The sequence below is a fragment of the Vespa crabro genome, chromosome 11 (assembly GCF_910589235.1).
Source record: "Vespa crabro chromosome 11, iyVesCrab1.2, whole genome shotgun sequence".
Lineage (NCBI taxonomy): Eukaryota > Metazoa > Arthropoda > Insecta > Hymenoptera > Vespidae > Vespa > Vespa crabro.
Genome location: NC_060965.1, coordinates 3,303,040 through 3,321,862, shown reverse-complemented (window position 1 = coordinate 3,321,862; position 18,823 = coordinate 3,303,040). Strand labels below are relative to the sequence as shown.

The following is an 18,823-nucleotide window of genomic DNA, read 5'->3' as shown; positions in this document are numbered from 1 at the left end:
CTTAGGCTTATTTTAGTCCTTCCCCTTATAGTCGAAATTAACGAAAGTGAAGAGAACGAGGAAAGTAGATATTCCACGGGTTCCCAACTTTTCGAGAAGTTGAAATTATTATTCTACGAGGCCGATTTCTTCTTTTTTTTCTCTCTCTCTCTCTCTCTCTCTCTCTCTCTCTCTGTCGCAACTTTCAAGCTTTTCATTCTCAAAAACATTAAAGTGCCGATGAAAGAACGAAGATGCACGTAATGTCAATCAACGATATTAAACTCGATTCTCTGGATCACATATAAATTGATGATACAGAGCGTTGCGTCGAAACCATGGATTTATTTTATTACTGGGTCATAATAAAGAAATAAAATTGGAAAGAAAAATATGTGTGTGTAGTTGAATGCATACACACACACACACACACACACACACACACACATACATACACATTTTTTTATTCATATTTTTCAACAGACTTTGTCAAAAAATCTAATCCGAATTTAATGTCAATAATCCAATTATATCGGAAAGATTTTGCATTTTTAAATTATTATTAAGTTATTCAATATAATTTAAAAGAAGAACATCAAAGAGAAAAATCGTGGAATTTTTTATAGTTCGTCGTTCTGTTCTAAAAAGTTACAATACTTGCAATTAAAAAACTAACGGATCACGATACAAGTAAGGAAGAAACGTAATAACGTAGAATGACACTAGACACCGTCTAATTAACATCAGAAAAAAGAAACGCTTATCTCTCTTTCTCTCCAGTATCTTGAAATTGCCGAAGCGAAAGGTGGGGAAAGTATAAAAGAAGATTCACAGAGAAATACCTTTCAAGTTATTCGACATCGGTCTATCTATATTCGTCGTCAAAGCACGTGTATTTAGTATCTTTTCAAAAAATCATCATACATCCATCGAATTACATAAATGAATAATATATCATTTAAGCATGATCATTGAAATCATGAAAATAGAAAATTTTCTTATAAATCTTTAACAATTCGAGATTAAAAACATTTTCGTAAAATATTTTCAAGATACGAATATGAACTTAAAAGCGAGTTATCGTTCCTAACGTTATGATTATTAAAAATATTTCAAGTAGAAAATTCTCATTAAAAAAAAAAAAAAAAAAAATTGACGTTTGATTTGTAAAATACTTTTTTCTTCATAGGCTTTAGCGTTCGTTCTATTTTTCATATTCTTGATGGAATTCGTCGAACTTTTTGAGGTACATAAATACGTAAGGTCATATAAATTTTACAATCCAAAGTCACGAAGTCGATCACGTTGGATCTCTCGTTCGCCGAAATATTATGGAGTAAAAAAATCTACAAAGAATCATTACTATTCTCATCCTGCATATCCAAGGTAAGATTATTAAAATGAACAACACATAGAACAATTACAATATTATTACAATATAATTTAACTTTGCCTTATGTTTACATTACAATTAACATGCCAGATATTAAGATTGTCAGTCAGTGATCGATTCAATTTTATGATCGAACAAACGTGATCGTAATAATCATTCACATTATTAATTCGCTCTACTTCACAAGGTACTTTATTTTTTGTAAATTTCATTACTTTCGTTCGATACTTTTCGATATTGATCTATTAAAAAGATTAAAAAATAAGATTGATAGGCATACTTGTAAATTTTCAAATTTAGCACGAATGCGTGAGCGCGTAATCTAATTAGACTAAATAGCTATCCACGATTGATTAATTGAATGAGACTTCGTTGCTAGACGACCGTAGTTATACATGGCATGGTTTTGCGTAAAATCGATAGTACCTCATTCGCACTTACAACACCGTTGGACATCCATGGATATTTGGCACCCTCTTATATGATTTACTCGTACATATCTCATATCTTGCAAGTGCTTCTAATAGAACTCGAAACTTTGAGAAATAGACTTGTATAGTTACTTAGTAACACTTATTACGCGAAATCTATAGTGATTGTCCTGAAGTTACCACCGAATGATATGGAACTTAGTATAGTAATCTAGTTAGTCGTATTATAATTGTTTTGATTTCATTTGATTATCTTTAGAACAATATTTTAATAACTCGTAGTAAAGGAAATCGTTACATAAGAACGTTTCATTTCTTCATTTTTATTCTTAGTAATAACTAAACATTTTAGTTTATTATTTCTTTTTTTATACTTTTTTTACCAATACTTTTTACGTTATCTTTTAGTAACCCACTTTCAGGACCACACGAAACTTAAACAGTACGACTTAAAAAAGCTATTCAAAATCTTGCACGATGGGTGTGATTATCATTGAAACTAATTGCAAGCTCTCGTTTTCGTTATCTCTCAAATGTAGTTTAATCGCCATAAAGATATCAGTTTTGTACCAGTCTCTTGATCTCTACTTCCGTTTTCAGACGAAATCAGTCTGTTCTTCGAGGATAAAGGGAACTCGTTCTACTTTTTTCAGACGGATACTTTCTCATTATGCGTAATCTTGGAGGTTATCGACCGTGTAACCTGCCATGAGTACTTACCACAATGTGTAATAAATTTCACGTTGTCGCTACGATGAATTCATATATATGCGTGTAATAAATAAAATGGTGACATTAATTATAAGGAACATTAATCAATCCACACATTGTAAAGTCTTCTACGTTTTATCTTTTCATTGAATCGTTAAAACTTTGTTGTCGTTTTAATCACGTTCTTTTATTTTATTTTGTTTCTTCGTTAAATATTCATCAACGATAATCAATATAAATATTTAGAATCGTTGAAATAAATTGGACATTAGATTGGTCATAAATTTTTAATACGACCGGTCTCACGTATCTATTCATATTTTCACTTCGCTGTAAAATCGCGCATACGGACGATTTACGATCGTCTTTTAATAAATGTCGATCAGAAAAGTTTCGAGAAGTCATGGTTATTACCGTGAAAAAGAAAATCATACTTGTAAGTGATATTATTAATATAATTTGCTTGTTAATAATACTTTCTAGATATGCTCCTCTTTACGAAGAATCTTCAGTCTCGGACAATCAACCATACACGATAATTATCCAGCTACCGAAACGTGAAGAAACACGTAGAAATCATTATCATGAGAAATATTATGATGGAGATGATGCGCATGATCATGATTACATTGGAAATCGACATTATAATGATCATGACGAGGATTTTGCTTCGAGAGCATTTCATATCGGTGAGAAGAAAGTACGAATTAAAGTAAGAATCTTCTTACTTAAATGTTATATATATATATATATATATATATATATATAACATTTAAATATACATAAAAATCAGATCTCAAATGAGAAACGCGCTTATTATTTATAGGGTACAGAAGATGCAGGTTCGAAGGTGCACATAAAGATATCGAGAATCGACGACGACAAAGGAATCGTGATAGCCGATAAAAATAATATGACCATATTAACGACGCCGATATTTTTGAACAAGAAATTATTACCAACTCGAACTGCAGAGACAAACTGGTTGACTTCCGAGCCACCATTATTTTTTCAGAGATATGTACAGGGAGTTTGATCGAATTATTTCTACTTCGTGACGTTCAGTTAACATTATATGTCATACTTATCCAATAACATTGATGAGTATGACAGAAACAATCATTTCTTTTTTTTTTTTATCATCGAACTCATACGATCTTTATAGAGAAGACTGAATCTTTGTTAACTCGGTATTTTAGTTATCGAGAAAGGAAGCTTAAACGATAAAACAGTACAAATTTGATAGATATTTATATCTAATATTCGAATCGACTGCAGAGTTAGGAAAAACGAGAATCAGATATAGTATGAATTTTTAATGGCATATGCTCTCTATTTTTATTTCGTATAATTTATGCACTGTTTATTGTTGGTCATTTTTTTAAATATTAATTTATTGCGAATATTATATATACCTAAATGTATATTGTATGAAATATGGTACGTAAAAATTGTATGAGAGAATTCAGAAATCCAGAGATATTAACTCCCCACTATGAAACATCCTTCACTCGAAGAAACAGAGAAAGAATTGTGTCGCAATCGGAGGAATGGTGTATCGAATATTGGCAACTAAATATCCTGGACGACCCAGATTTAAGGCTGCTCCTTGCCAGGAAATCCATCCGCATTTACCTAGACCTTTCTTAACGACGACGCCACAGCTAGAAAGACATCACCGATTCTTCGTCCTTCGGAAACGTCAGAATACTTCGTTCTTTTCCTTTTTCCTCCATTTACTCTTGCTGAGTCGAGTGACGAGTCGTAATGACGACGGTAAAAAATAGAAAAGAATAAAAAGAGACAGAGATACATATAAAAGGAAAAAAAAGAGACGAGCGGATAGAACGAAAAAAAGGATTCAAGGGTTATAATCCTTGAAGCGCCTTTTATATCACCATTCCAGTATCTCTACGTACATCATTCCCTATTTTCTCCCATTTCTCCCTCTCTTATATTCTCTTATTTCCATTTCATTATTTTAGTAGCAGTAACTAGTAGATCTCGGTCCACAGGCATTTTCTTTTCTTCTCATTACATTTTTAATAGAAAAAAAAAATATATATATATATATATATATATAAATTAAAAAAAGTAATAAAAAAGACGAATAGGTGGATGAGGAGAACAAATACTTCGAGATGAATCACACAGAAAGACGTCATTTCTCAATGTAGTTTTTATTTCTAACATAATAGTCAACGAACATATCGTAATAATAAATAATAGCAATAATATACAGTGTCTTGTCGTTTTTGTTCATGGTACGGTGTTAGTGTATTTTTTTTTTTTTCTTTTTCGCTTCGTCGTAAACATCGTCATCAATTATTATTGTAATCGTGAGTCACGTTGGTGTGTTTGTTGGCTTTACGTGCGTTTTCTTATTTCTTTCTTTTTTCTTTCTTTTTTTTTTGTTTTTTTTTTTTTGTTTGCAGTCGCCCCTGTAGTCTCTTGTGTTTTATTTTCCTCATTATATCTCTTCTTCTTCTTCTTCTTCTTTTTTTGTTCATTTTATTTGTTTCTGGTAACACGGTTCACAACATCGATAAAGACACTCGCGCACATTCAGACGCATCCCTTTTTTTTAAAGCCGATCCTACGTCGGAAAATATATTGTTCTCTTATTTCACGAGTTCTCTCCCTTTTTATCTTCATCTCTCTTTTCAAGCTATCTCCCTTTTTCTCTTTCTCGAAAACAAATATTTTTAACAATTCTTTCTCTAGGAATTTGGACGCTTAAGTAGAATGACTAAATGTAAAAATTTTATTTTATTGATTTCAATAAATTTCTATCAGAGTTTAACAAAATACATGAATTTTATATTCTTCATCTATCGAGCAAATCTATCGGAGATCATTACAAAATTACATTCCACGAGAATAAAAAAAAAAAAAAAGAGAAACCATTGTTCGAATATACAATAGCTTATCCTAGCACCCTACATTTGATATGTGTTTTTTCATTTGCGATTTCTTTATTTCGCGTCTTTTCTAATATTATCACAGCCGAGTATCGATCGGCTGATAATTAATATTTGCCACTGGTAGTATGAAATAAAAAATTTAAAGACAGATAAATCGAAAGAGTGTGTACTTTTCTTACAAAGAGGGAGAGAAAAAGAGAGAGAAAAAAAGAGAAAGAGAGAAAGAGAGAGAGAGAGAGTGAGGGAGTGAGAGAGAAAGAGAGAGAGAAAGAAAGAGAGAAAGATAGGTGGGGTACTTTGAGCTCGAGCTCGTAACTTATATTTCATAATCGCATATGCGACTGTGAAATATTTTTTGTCTGTATCGTGTACATCGAACGCATATGTGGACGTCGAAACGATCGAGCGTACGAAGAAATATTTGCCAAATGTATTCCGTTCGGTCTCTATTCGTATGTAAATAACTCAGCCTAAAATCAAGCCAGAAATTCGGCCCTTGCGTTTCGCACGGCTGGTCTCGTGCCAATATCGACGTGCGGCTGATTTGGTGGTCAAAGAATCGGGACGGGCCGCTTTTGAACTAATTCTTTCCAATTTTCATTCAATTTCTCCGTCCTTCGTGAAGCAGTAACGCTTTAAAAATGATAAAACAAATTTTTCTCTCTCTTTTGTCCTTTCTTTTTTTTTTTTTTTTTTTTGTTTAACTTGATATTACAATAACGAAATTTTTGCTCGCACAATATATTTATGTACAATAGAAAAAATGATTCGCGTTCGATGGATTCGAGTCCGTAACAACTATCGCGCGTGTGTGTGTGTGTGTGCATTATATCGATCGATTATTTCCTCGTGTTATGTGTTAATTCTACACAGGTCTTTAAACGCTATTGCTTATGGCGAACGAGGAAAGACCATATTTTACGACTTCTTCTACTTTACTAAAACGCAAAATGCTGACTAGGCACGTCGATCGGAAACCAAACAACGAATAGTTTGTACTTCGTTTTATAATGGAAAAATCGTAACGATGAATTATATAACGATGCTCGTATATAAATATCATTGCGACTCGATATAATATATGTATGTATATGATTGCTAGTTACACGCCCACTAATCGAAGTCAAAAGCAAAATATATCCTTCAGTGAAACCATTGATCTACAATAAGGATTCTTACTACGCGATTTGCGAAGATCATCGGATCGATTTCTTAACACTTTCGTTGCGAATTCGCAAATGAAAGATAGAAAAAGCATCACTGATTTTATTATAATTTTATAAACTTGATTCGTATACGTTTCATCAAAAATTGAAGAATAAAGAGAAAAAAGAAAAGACAATATATATATATATATATATATATATATATTTTTTTTTTTTCTTTTTACTAAATTATTTTCGTATTTATCTTATTTTTATATGACGCAATGCAAGTGTTAAGAACTCGTAGAATGAAACATCATCTAAGAAACGCGATATATTACATGTTAAAATATCAGGCAAAATCTATCAGGTACGAAACATATTTTCCGACGTGTAAGATCCTTTGCTCCGGTTTATTTTTTAATTATTATTATTATTATTATTTTTTTATTATTATTATTAATATTATTAATATTATTATTATTATTAATATTATTATTATTATTAATTATCACACACGCACGCTCATTTGATCGATTCGCAAGCGTACTCTACAAACTTTTTTATGTTTTCGTTTTATTCTCTTCGGCATATCCCATATCTCTTCAACGTAACCCAAAGCACGCATAGACACACACGCACGTTTCCACCCGTTTTGCATATTTTCGTTTGCCTATCACTATGCCATCACTCTTTTTTTTTTCGCAATACTTTTCACTCGTCCTTCTAGACTTTTGAAATTTAATGTTTCTTTTGTTTAAATCGTTTATGCGTCTTTGTTTTTTATTTTTTATTTTTTTTTTTTTCTAGATCTTCTTCGGCCTTGCTCTCACACGCGGGGATTATATAAACATAGAAACATACAAACACACATGTTTTCTTAATTTGTGTCATCATCGTCGTCCGTCTTCTTTATTTCCTTCATCGTTTTCTTCCCCTCCCTCTTCTCCTCCTCCTTTTATTCTTTCTCTCCTCTTTACATATGTGTATCTACTTTAGCACGCCCGCTTTTCTTCCTTTCACCTCAATTTTTATGTTAATAATAAACCATTTCGTCTCTTAATTCGATTCGCGATCAACTATTTTACAATTTGTTGTTTTTACTTTTTTTTTTTTCCATTTGTTCTCGAAGCACTTTATTGCAGATTTTTTAATTCTTTTTTTTTTTTTTTTTTTTTTAAACAAAGCACTTATTGCATTATATATGTGAATATAACTCACTTCAATGTCTCGTGTCCATTTTTGTCCATTGTATTAGTTTCTATATTTGACGTTTCGTGTAACGCGAAACGCGCTTGTCCTAAAGTCGATGAGTTAGGAGAATTGTGATGGAGTGGCGGAAAGGTGAGAATGGCCCATGGTATATTGAAATAGTGCAAGTATCAGTTCGCTTGTGATTAGAGATCTTCGTGTCGAGTCGAGGTATCGTTTTTGCGACGAGTGGAACTTCGTTTTTTTTTTTTTGTGCAACTACCCACGATCGATATGGCTTGGACATGTCGATGAAAAACCCGGAGGAAGACTAATGATTTTCTTCTTTTCGTCAGAAAGAGAAAGAGGAAGAGGAAGAGAGAGAGAGAGAGAGAGAGAGAGAGAGAGAGAGAGAGAGAGAGAGAGAGAGAGTAAATAGCAAATACTTTGACTCCTTTACGATACTTTAACAATGAACTTATAAAAAGAAGTCATAAAACCATAGGAAGAAATAGATTAACAAATTTAACATATTTACTGTCCTTTAATACATATCCATACGTGAATCACATTTTAGGCAGATTAATCTCAGAACGTTTCTAAACAATGTATTATACATTATTATATTATAGGAGTCTTATAAAATAGATCATAAAAAAAAAAAAAAAAAAGAAAAAAAAAACAGTGAACATGTTAACATTTAAAGAATATGTCTCTTGATTATGGAAAAACAATGAAGCAAATATTTTAGGCAATTTAAATGGAAGAAAAAGTTTGAGATCACGCGTCCATGATGCAATGACTCGAACGCGTACGATACGAAGACACTCCCTAAAATAGTTAAATCGATGTCGCTGAGAGACTTACAATTCAACAGGTATTTCAATATAGTCGATTTTTTGCGATACCTCTTGAAAGACTTAAGAATTATATCCGTTATAATCACAGTCGATGTATGGGTGTAAGTACACAGAGGCTATGCACGTCTAAGATATAACGCGATATACTCCAATCTCTTCTTTCGACCCTTTCTCTTCATCTTTTTCTCTCTTTTCAACTTTCTTCACATTTTTTAGCTACGAGAAAGAGAGAAAAAGAGAAAAAAACAGAAAGAGAGAGAGACGTATAAATAGAGATTCCTCGAAAAATTAGGAAGGACGTTTTCCGGTGAAGGTAAAAAAGCTCTTCCATTTTCCCCTCCTTCACCCCTTTTACCGCGTTTCGTCCTTCGACTCCCTTCCTCGTTCGACCTCGATGCATTCTCATTCGCGGATTCTCTCTTTTTTGTTTCTTATAGCAAGTTAAAGTTCTTTTCGTTCGTTTTTTCGGGTGTACGAATAGTACCTGCGTGTATATAGGTCTATGTTTTGTATGTAAGTGTGTATGTGTGTGTGTGTGTGTGTGTGTGTGTGTGTATAAGGCTCGTATCACTCACGATATTTACGAAAGAGTCTGGAAAAGGAGTCCGAGCTAGTGCAAATATTTTTAAAGGGAGCCTGCACACGCGGAAGGAGTTTCATCGCATTTTTTAGAACCACAGAGTCGTCTCTTCGACGTCCGGATCATCCTGATAAGTCCGAATGGACATCGAACAGGAGGAGGGGTCAGAGGTTGGGGCTCGACGATCGGCCAATAGGCATCCTCTTCTTCTTCCTCCATCGTGCGTCTGCTTGCCTGGACGCCACCAAAAATGACGCCGAGGAGGTGAATGTTCGAGTAATGAGAATCCCTTCTTGAATTTGACTTGCTTCTTAAGATTCTCGAAACCTCGACGGGGCTAGGCAAAACGTAGCGGCGACAGCGAAAGAAGCGGCACGCTGGCTGGGCCTTCCCCGTCGAGCGACCGTCATACCGGTGTCTCGAATGTCACCTGAAAATCAATACTCTTTTAATATTCCAATAAAAATTTGCTAATTATAATTATAGAATCGTATATCATTCGTAATGTAAAATTTTTATACAAACTTTGTCTATATTATTTTAAAGATTTCTAACAAGACATTTCTATATTTCCTTTTTGTAAATATATTTTCTTAGATTTTATTGAACCCTTAAAGATATCGAAAAATAATCGTATTATGTTAAAGGCTCTAATATTGTCGTGTAACTATCGTATCAATAATAGTAATCAATAATCAAGTAAAACATGCTGAACTGTCTGTTGTTAGGAAGTCAAACGAATTTCATGCTTAATGCGGAAAACTTATGAAAAGCTCTCAAAGTTCAGAATGCTCACACTCGAGCTTTAACTTTTCAACCGACACAATTGTTGAATAATCACGATGAAGTTAGAGATCACAACCTCAACAAGGATGATAGTAATTACTTAACATATATTTATCCTTTACATATTAATGATAAGATAACGAAAGTCCGACAAACGATATTGTTTTATCTATGAAAGTACTTAACGCCTGTTTCTGAAGTATGTTATCGCAGCTATTTCTATGTATTTTCTTTTGCCTGCAAAGAAACTATCATGCAATTTTCGCGTTTACTCTCTTATGCCGTACACTTTTACCGTATTTCGAATTCAACTTAAAATACAACTTATTTTAGGATATTTACGAGTTAATAATGTACCAAAAATTTTGCGAGTTTACGAAAGTCACTTATTCAATTCTTTCATTAATATATTTCACTAATTTTACTTTCACTACATATAATTGCTGCAATTAAAGATTATCATCACGTGTTTATTAATATCTTAAGATAATTTTTCTAATCGAACATTCAGGCTATTTTTTTTTTTTATTGGGCAAAAATTAACACGATAACACGGAAATTAGTCATCAACGGTGATCGGAGCAACACTGAGGCTAATTTTCTGAGACTCGTGAGAAATTGAAGAGTCTCTTCTGACCCCTATTCGCGATGACAGCTGCTCCATTCGCGCGTGGGCAACAGTTGGAAGGTATTTCATTATCCTATCTTCTTCACGAGTTTTGTTGGCCCGAAGAAACTCTTCTCGCTGAGGCCATCGAAAACAGCTCAGTGTACTAACTCAATATCAAGTCACTTTTCTGGCTCGCGAACGAACGATAATTGAGTTTTTGCGTCGCTACATTTTCGACTGAACTTTTTCTCCTTTGAATTATGCGCAGCTAATACGATAGAGCTTTCTTGCATCCTCTTTTGGATATTTTGTTGCAATAGACATATCGAGAACACCGAACGAGAAATCTGCTTTAAAAAGGACTCGGTAATTTATCGCCGAATAAATCCACTTGAAAATAAGGAAACTTTCTGCCAAAGTAATAAGTTTTTTTTTTCGTTCCGGAATTCGAAGAAACGTGAAAGCACTTAATTATAGTAATGTTCTTACGGAGGAACTAATTCTCATTCGACTTTACGTCATTACGACACATAGCGTAATTAATCTTAAAAAAAAAAAAAAAAAGAAAAAAAACGCTGAATATCGAAGAGACACAGATAAAAATATTGCCTTAAGTTCCTTAAGATTGAATGCTTGGATTAAATATTCGAGCAATTATAATAAATGGGCAATTAAATGTAAAATTAGATACATTTATAAAACAAAAAGTAATTAATCAGATTAAAAAGATACTTCATACTAATTTTAATTTCAACCTAATTTCGTTTCCGTTTCGACTGTCTCGTTGTATATTTCATTGTTTGATACGACATTTGTTCGTTTCACAAATGGAACTTACCTCCCTCGTGCCCTTTTTCGAGCGCTTCCTATCGAGCTTCGGTGTTTGAGGTAGCAAGGTGTAATCGCCACCCGCACCGCCACTACGTTGCCGCGTCAGTGGCGGATGTGACATGAGCGGCGCCCGCCGTGGTGGCGAGAATTGAACACCCTGCGGCAGTAACGAATACCCGAGGTTTTGGCCCTGGGTGAAGGGCGAAGTCGGTGGAAAATGATTTGCCACCACAGGCGCCCAATACTGATGAGAATATCGGGCCGGTGAACTTCCTAAAGACAAAACCAATATCCAATGGTTTAATTTCCCTGATAGAAGTCATAAGAGTGCAACTATTTCGAACGTTCGTATCTTGAAAATAATGAATATTCCATTTGACATGTCTTTTTTTTATTTTTGTTTTTGTTTTTTTAAACTATAACATTACTCAAATATTGATAACGCGTTTCAGATGAAATTCGGATGAATGCTGAACCAAAGTTTAAAAACATTTCGAAAATCCATCTGGGGGAATATGTTGTTTATACTATGGACCATCAAAATATAACAAACAATACTGACAATTTGGAAAATTGGAACAGGAAAGCGTTCAGAGTTTGTGTACACGTTATGATAGATTCCTGATATTTAGTTTATTAGAAGTTTCGAAATCCGTGCGGGATTGTTGCCTCGCAAACTTTCGTTCCTATGCTTTGCTGCAAGTTTTTGATAATTGCTCGTATTAATGGTATGCTGTATTTTATAACTATGGATTTATATATATATATATATATATATATATATATATATATATATATAAAATCAACTATTAAAGTAAATATAAGTATAAGGAAGCAGAAAAACTAGATGTTTATTTAATTTCTACAAGTATTACGAACGTGTGATTTCGTATAATGATTGTTCTGACGTTAATTTAATAATTAAAAATATTTCTTACTGTCACTACGCGGATTACTGTGCCTCCTTTGCGCCTTCCACGTGGTCGAACGAACTCTTCCGGCAGTTTCTGTGTTTACGGCGTCGACGCTAAGACTTCTGGCGACGCCTCTGTAAGGATTCGACCTGGTGTTCTCACTGACCGTGGAAACGTCAGCGAGTTGCTCGTTAAGGGCGTATAATTTGGACGTAATGTCCTTACCGATGAGGGTGTTGAGAACAACCTTTAGCAATGGCCTATGCCTTAATACCCTCAGCAATTTCAGCCTTGTCCAGCAAATGTATGTGCTGGATTCCTCGGCTCGTATCGTTACTTGGAAGACGTCATCGATGTTTTCGTGCGTGGCTTCCCATTCGGGCGAGTCGACGAATTGATAAGCTCTGACATGGTGCAGGTGGGTACCGTCGCACGTTACATTCAGCCTGAAATCCAGACAGTCGTTTTTCGCTCACGCACACCCTATAAATCTACTTTTCTTGAAATAACTTGACCACAGTACGAAGTCTATTGTGCTCAATATTTCTTGCTTTTACTGATACCAAGAACCTTTTAAATCGATTTTATACAGTATAAAAAGGACTTGAAATACTTCTTTATAACATGCAATAATGTCATTTAAAATGATATGTTATCACTAAGAAAATAAAGGAGAATTTTTCTCTTCTAAGAAAGGAGAAAAAACACAGCTGATTTATTCTGTAATTACACAGATAAAAGTAAGTACTTACTGTCCACGCAAAAGTATTGATAGCCTTTCGTCCGCGGGCGTGATCCCTTCGGTCGCGTATGTCTGACCAGCATCCAATTTGAGTATCCTCGCTTCTTTGGCCAATTCTTGAAAGTGCTTCTTGCTGACCTTGTAAGGTTTGAAAAGCTTGAGGTACAACTCCGCAAGCTCCGGACTGAGAGCAGGCGGTAAAAATCGACAAGCTAGTATCAAGGAGTGTATGCCGTTGAGAAGGCCGAGGAAGAGACACCAGAGCATGGCGTCGAGAGCACATATGGTGATACCGGCCCATAACGCAGCCAGCATAAATCCGGCCGTTAGAAATGTACGGAGGGCCAAGACGGAGGCCTTAAATGAGCGCGGCACCAGAAAGGCCACCATGAAGAATATATTCGCTGCCTGGAAAGAGATCACGTGAAATTAAGTTTCTTTCTAGAACTCTAAGAAATCGATTTGGATTCACTGCCAACTTTCCTGTTTGCTGAGAGTTTCGACAAGAAGCGAACAAAGTGAGGGAGAGTTCGAACAAATTCATCCAGGATCGGCACGGGTTCGTTATCGCTTAAATTCCAAATCGTTTTACTGCGAACATAATCCCTTTGCAAAATAGCAGAATACGATTGGATATATACGATATCGAAGATAAACTCACGAAAGCAATAGAATATTAAGCAAAATTCTCTGGAATTTAGTTATTTTCAACGTGATCAAGTATTTATTCTTAATTAAGAATACGAATATACATGTAGAATTTGGAGTTTTATTTTTATCTTAGGGATGTGAAAGAAGAAGAATCGCCGGTACAAACTCACCTGAAAGAGCTTGTGCTGGGCTGCCTCCCACTCGTCGCAATAGCCACCTGGTATCAATACAGTGGCGTTTAACCTCTCAGTTACGTTATCAGCAGCCTCGGTACCATTCCACACGTCTAACCAAAGTCCTGTGTGATTCAGTTCATCCAAGGAGTATCCAGCGAAATTCGCGAGGTCGCTGTAATTGAAGGTATAGCCCTCAGTTGAATAGGTCGTTGATGTGGGGTTGCTGAAAGGAGTCGTCGTCGTGCTCGACAAAAGGCTGCTCGCAGTCGAGGGAGCATCGCTCGTATTCGCCATTTTTCGTCGCGAGCGCGTGGTACGGGCCATCACCCTTTTCCCCCTGAAACAGAAACGTACCACGTTTCTCCACGATACTTTCGATCGACACTGCTCTTTCGACCCTGCTCCTTCGACCCTGTTCTTTTGGCCCTGTTCTTTTTCACGGATTTCATTTCTTACCCTTTATTCAAACATTTTAATCGCTATAATCTTGGTGAGCGTTCATTAGTTCCTACGTCATCTTTCCTTCGAGGAAGGGATTTTTAAAAGAGAGTAGATTTTCACGGATAGGCTTTTAAAATGGAGTATTTCGATTTTCGATATCCTATTCAAGTTCTCATAGGGTGATTCATTTTACAGTATTTTATTTAACTTCTTGGAAGTACTTGCTCCGTTGAAATGAAAAAGAGATAATTTTTTTTTTTCAATAAGAATCTCGTTAAAAAATCATCCGTATCTACGGATGATATCTTGGTATCGTGGATAAAAAAAAATTATAAAGTTTTACAGAAGAAAGAGACAACTCCAGGAACGTATTATTTTCTAATCTTAGATCGAACCCTCTGGAGGCATCTGTTTTAAGCACATACGTTACCAAACTCGATTCGACTTGAATAAATATTCACGTGCCTATCGACATATATTGTCTAGACGCAATTTATTTTCTATACGTTTGGTAAGTACCATCCCATCCAATTTGACCTCAATCGCAATCGCAATGTTTTAAGTCTTTGCGAATATCAACGCGTTAGATATCGACAATTCTAAACTTACATTTATGAATAAATGAGATTTGAGTAGAGCATTTTCGTGATTTTAGATCGTTAGCCGATAGATTGGTAAATATAACCAACACGGATTACTAATCCTTCGAGGAATATTCTTTTCTATTTTTAAACTACCATTAAAAAGTAACTTCCAAATTACATTCAAGTTTGATATATTTCAGATTTCGAATCAATGTTGGAGTGTTATTCTCGTTAATATCGACATTTCTAGTAACGAACAAACATCGAATAGATTACCATTCGTCGAAGAAGATTTTGAAGGGAAGGGGTTTGGAAATGTTTAGGGCAGGCGATCAATCACCCAAAAACGACCGATGACGTGCTCTCATTTTTTAGCAAGACGTATCGTTCGCTTTCCATTTGGATTGAAAAATATATATGATCCTTCGTTTCTTGAACGTCTCATTTATAACGGAATGAATCGCTCTGGATATTTTGTCTAGACTTGTCGCGTTGGCTTTGAAAAGTCACGGAGCTGTATCGCAAAGACGAGGTCAGGATTTTTCATTAAAATTAAATATTTGACGCTTGTAATCAGACATATAGAGAAAGAGAGAGAGAGAGAGAGAGAGAAAGAGAGGGAAAAGACGATTACTTTTTCTGGGAAAAAGTAATCAAAAGATTCGAACATTCTCGCGATTCTTTCACCACTCGTAATTCACTACGTTCTTTCAGCCGCGTTATTTCCTTTTGCGGCTGAATATACAAAAGCGAAGCTGACTTTCGATTAAATTAAAAAAAAAAAGAAAAAAAAGAATGAGAAAAAAAAACATGAAAAAAAAGGCAAAGAAAATGTCCAATAGAAGGGGATTTAACTGGATTCGTCCGAACCATCCTGTTGAAACGTTCGATGAAAAAGTTAGAGGCGAGATAAAAAGATGTAACTGGAAATTCATCGGCCCTTTTAGAACTAGCAGTTGTACAGTTGTGGGAAATGTAAATGCTGCAATTTCAAAATAAATTCTTTTCAGGAGTATCGACTATAGGATCAATGAATTCCCTTTGTAAGGACATGTAGTACCACTCAAGAAATTAATATAACCCGACCGATTTTCAAATTCCTACACTTTTCTTGTGTGAATCTAGCGCGTACACGCGAAACCCTTTTCGTAACGAGATCCTGAGCTCTCGAGCAAGGTCTTCCTTTGAAGGCTCGGAACGTTCAAAGATGATGACTTGCAAATTGGTGCGAAGAAAAGTGGTAGTAGACGAGAAGGAAGAACTCCTTAACGACTTGAAAGGTGAACAAAGATGAGAATACCGAAAGAGCGTATGGTTACTGCCTTCTCGTGTAAAAAAAGAAAAGAAAAGAAAAGGAAAGAGAATAAAAGAAAAGACAAAGAATTTGTAGCGGTAGTCGAATGCAAATCAGACTATGGCGGTCAAAATATCAGGCGATTCATGCATCCACGTATTCATGGAACTCCTTATTGCGCTCCATTTGCTTATGTCATGTTCCTCATAAAATGCTTGCCGCGTCATTACCTTCGGTTATCTTGGCTCAATCAGCGCGTTTTGTTAAACGGACTGTCTGATTGGACGTACGACAAAGAAATAAGACTGACCATCTCTAGTATTACTTTTAAATCAACTTCAGCCATTTAGAAAATAAATATTTAAATCGATTTGGAATTGTGTTTGAAGGATGTTCGATTTACGATAATATGTACAAAGTTAACAAAATCTTAAAATTCTTTTTTCTTATTTTTGACATCACAAAAGTTCATTCGACAGTTGATAACACAAAAGAAGCAGCAAAAAGATTTGGACGTCTAGTTTCTTGAAACGTCCGAAACCAACACGCAAGAGGAAAGATATGTGGTGATGCTTTTACTTTTAAAGAGTTCCCGATCAAAACTGTTTCAACTTTTACGCTCGTCTACGGTGTTCTCCAAACAACTCGGTCTCGATCGAAAAGTTTTAGATCCGTTGAGCAGATGGGAGGAAGATTCTCGATAAAGCGGATCGGTATTCCTCAAATGCTGGCCTACTTTTTCACGGTTTCCTCTTTCTCTTTTTCTTTCTATCTCTCTCTCTCTCTTTCTTTCCCACTTTCGTATTTCTTCTTTCTCTCTTTAACCGTATATTTTCGTTGTTATATCGACTAAAGAATTAGGACAAGCCGGTAAATTTTTTTTTATGCTCTCTCATTCTCTCGCTGTAGAAGGAGCAAGACTCGGACAAAGCGCGTTAGATGAAACAGAATGGAACGTAAATCTCGAACGGTCGAGGCGCTTAACGATTTTTCAGCGGCGAACGTTTTCACATTCTTCACACTTGACTGCCACCCAGTGAACCGTCCAATTTGGAGGCCGCTGCTACCAGATGCTCCGGTTCTTTCGTCCATAACGAGGAAGAAAAAGAAAGGAAGGAAGGAAGGAAGGAAGGAAGGAAGGAAAAAGGAAAGAAATAAAAACTCTCGACAAGAAACTCGAGGAAAGTTACTTTACTTAATATTTATCTTTGTCGATTAACATCTTTTCTAGAGAAGTATATCGTGTTCGAAGGAATTTCTAAAAAGAGAAACGAAAAATATCGATAGAAACAATGCCGTCCGTCGTTCCAATTCCCACGAATCCTTTTATTCGTGCAAAAGTTTCACCTGGCCATTTTGTCCTTCATGAAAATACGCTTTATTTTCGTGAAAATAACGTCTATACGTGAGAAGCGTATACGTACGTGAGCGTGTGCATTCGTACGATGTCCAACACGTCGAGTGTCGGAAAATAAAACAGGAACGACTAGAAGAGCGAAAGGGATAGACAGAGAAAGGCAATAAATAAATTGGCGTTAAATTTTCGCTCGCTTCGCCTCGTCTCGCCTCGCCTCTCCTCGCCACGCCTCGCCTCGAAAAGTCACGTCGTTGTGGTTCCTTTTGTTTTTTAAATCCCATCACTGTTCCACGTGGATCGAAGCCGTCCAGTAAATAAAGTCAAGGATTTCTACGGTCTCTCATCGAGCGGTTACAATCTAAATGGTAGCGTAAATTTAGATGCAAATGTTCAAAGTATAACAACGACGATGAGGACATGAAGGCCGGCCATATCACACATCACGAATCCCTCGAAAATTCGATATCCAGCTTCGAACGAACCAAAAGCTTTATGTGAGAAAGGATTAAACCCTCTAACTCAATTCGACGAATAGTAAGAAGAAATTTCTGACTAGTAGCACTGAGAGAAAAACAAACGATAGGAAGTATTCGGAAAATTAACTCACAGGATTCAACAGCGATTTCTTCGTAACATGTAGATCGATGTTAGAATTGTTGACTTCAAACTTGACTGATATTTATAGAAAACACAAAAATATATTCAGAAGTAGAACGATGAAGAAAATCACTTATCTTAAAATTGAGAATTCATGTATAGGAAAGCTTTCATTATATATCTTGCAATAATAACGGGTATGAGTTTAAATAACCTATAAGAAAGAAACAAGAAAGACGACTTCGATCCATTTACTTGCGTACACAAGTTCATTTCTCAGATCTTCGTTGAAATGGTTAGATCGAATGAAAGCACGTTTAATTTAATACATAATGTACATATGTATTCATCTACCGTGAATATACTAGGTATATATATATATATATATATATATATATATATATATATATATATATATATATATACTTATATACCAGTGTATAAATATACGTAGATATAAATAGGATAAGGAAAAATAACATTTTAAGTAGAAAGTTTGTCGCACTCATCGACTTACTTTTTTGACTTGACTTTCTACCGGCTTGGTCCAGATGGAAATGCCCAATCAAATTATTCGCATAAGTTTACGTCCGGCTGTGTATATCCGCATATATACAGATATAGAT

The 18,823-nt window shown here is 35.2% G+C and overlaps 2 protein-coding genes across 13 annotated transcripts in view; one reads left to right on the top strand and one right to left on the bottom strand.

The window, feature by feature from the left end:
• The first annotated feature begins 1,201 nt into the window (after positions 1-1,201).
• Positions 1,202-4,427, top strand: LOC124428146. The gene is made up of 3 exons (XM_046971883.1): positions 1,202-1,365; positions 2,998-3,226; positions 3,341-4,427. The coding sequence occupies exons 1-3, from the start codon at positions 1,202-1,204 to the stop codon at positions 3,548-3,550; spliced, it is 603 nt and encodes a 200-aa protein (XP_046827839.1). The 3' UTR covers positions 3,551-4,427.
• Positions 4,428-4,675: 248 nt separating this feature from the next.
• Positions 4,676-18,823, bottom strand: part of LOC124427924 (blood vessel epicardial substance-like) — a 45,753-nt gene continuing 31,605 nt past the window's right edge. For all 12 annotated transcript variants that reach the window (XM_046971372.1, XM_046971363.1, XM_046971368.1 and 9 more), the window contains 5 exons: positions 13,919-14,261; positions 13,108-13,505; positions 12,380-12,801; positions 11,449-11,714; positions 4,676-9,644 (listed from right to left, as the gene is read on the bottom strand). In XM_046971372.1, the coding sequence (XP_046827328.1) occupies positions 9,621-9,644; positions 11,449-11,714; positions 12,380-12,801; positions 13,108-13,505; positions 13,919-14,248 (1,440 nt within the window). In that variant the 5' untranslated portion in view covers positions 14,249-14,261 and the 3' untranslated portion in view covers positions 4,676-9,620. The remainder of the gene's footprint in view (positions 9,645-11,448; positions 11,715-12,379; positions 12,802-13,107; positions 13,506-13,918; positions 14,262-18,823) is intronic.

Bases quoted from the DNA above. Each gene is read 5' to 3' on its own strand.
- LOC124428146 (XM_046971883.1), top strand. From the start codon at position 1,202: ATGGAATTCGTCGAACTTTTTGAGGTACATAAATACGTAAGGTCATAT. The intron at 1,366-2,997 runs GTAAGATTATTA...AATACTTTCTAG, and splicing joins TCTCATCCTGCATATCCAAG to ATATGCTCCTCTTTACGAAG. The intron at 3,227-3,340 runs GTAAGAATCTTC...TATTATTTATAG, and splicing joins AGAAGAAAGTACGAATTAAA to GGTACAGAAGATGCAGGTTC.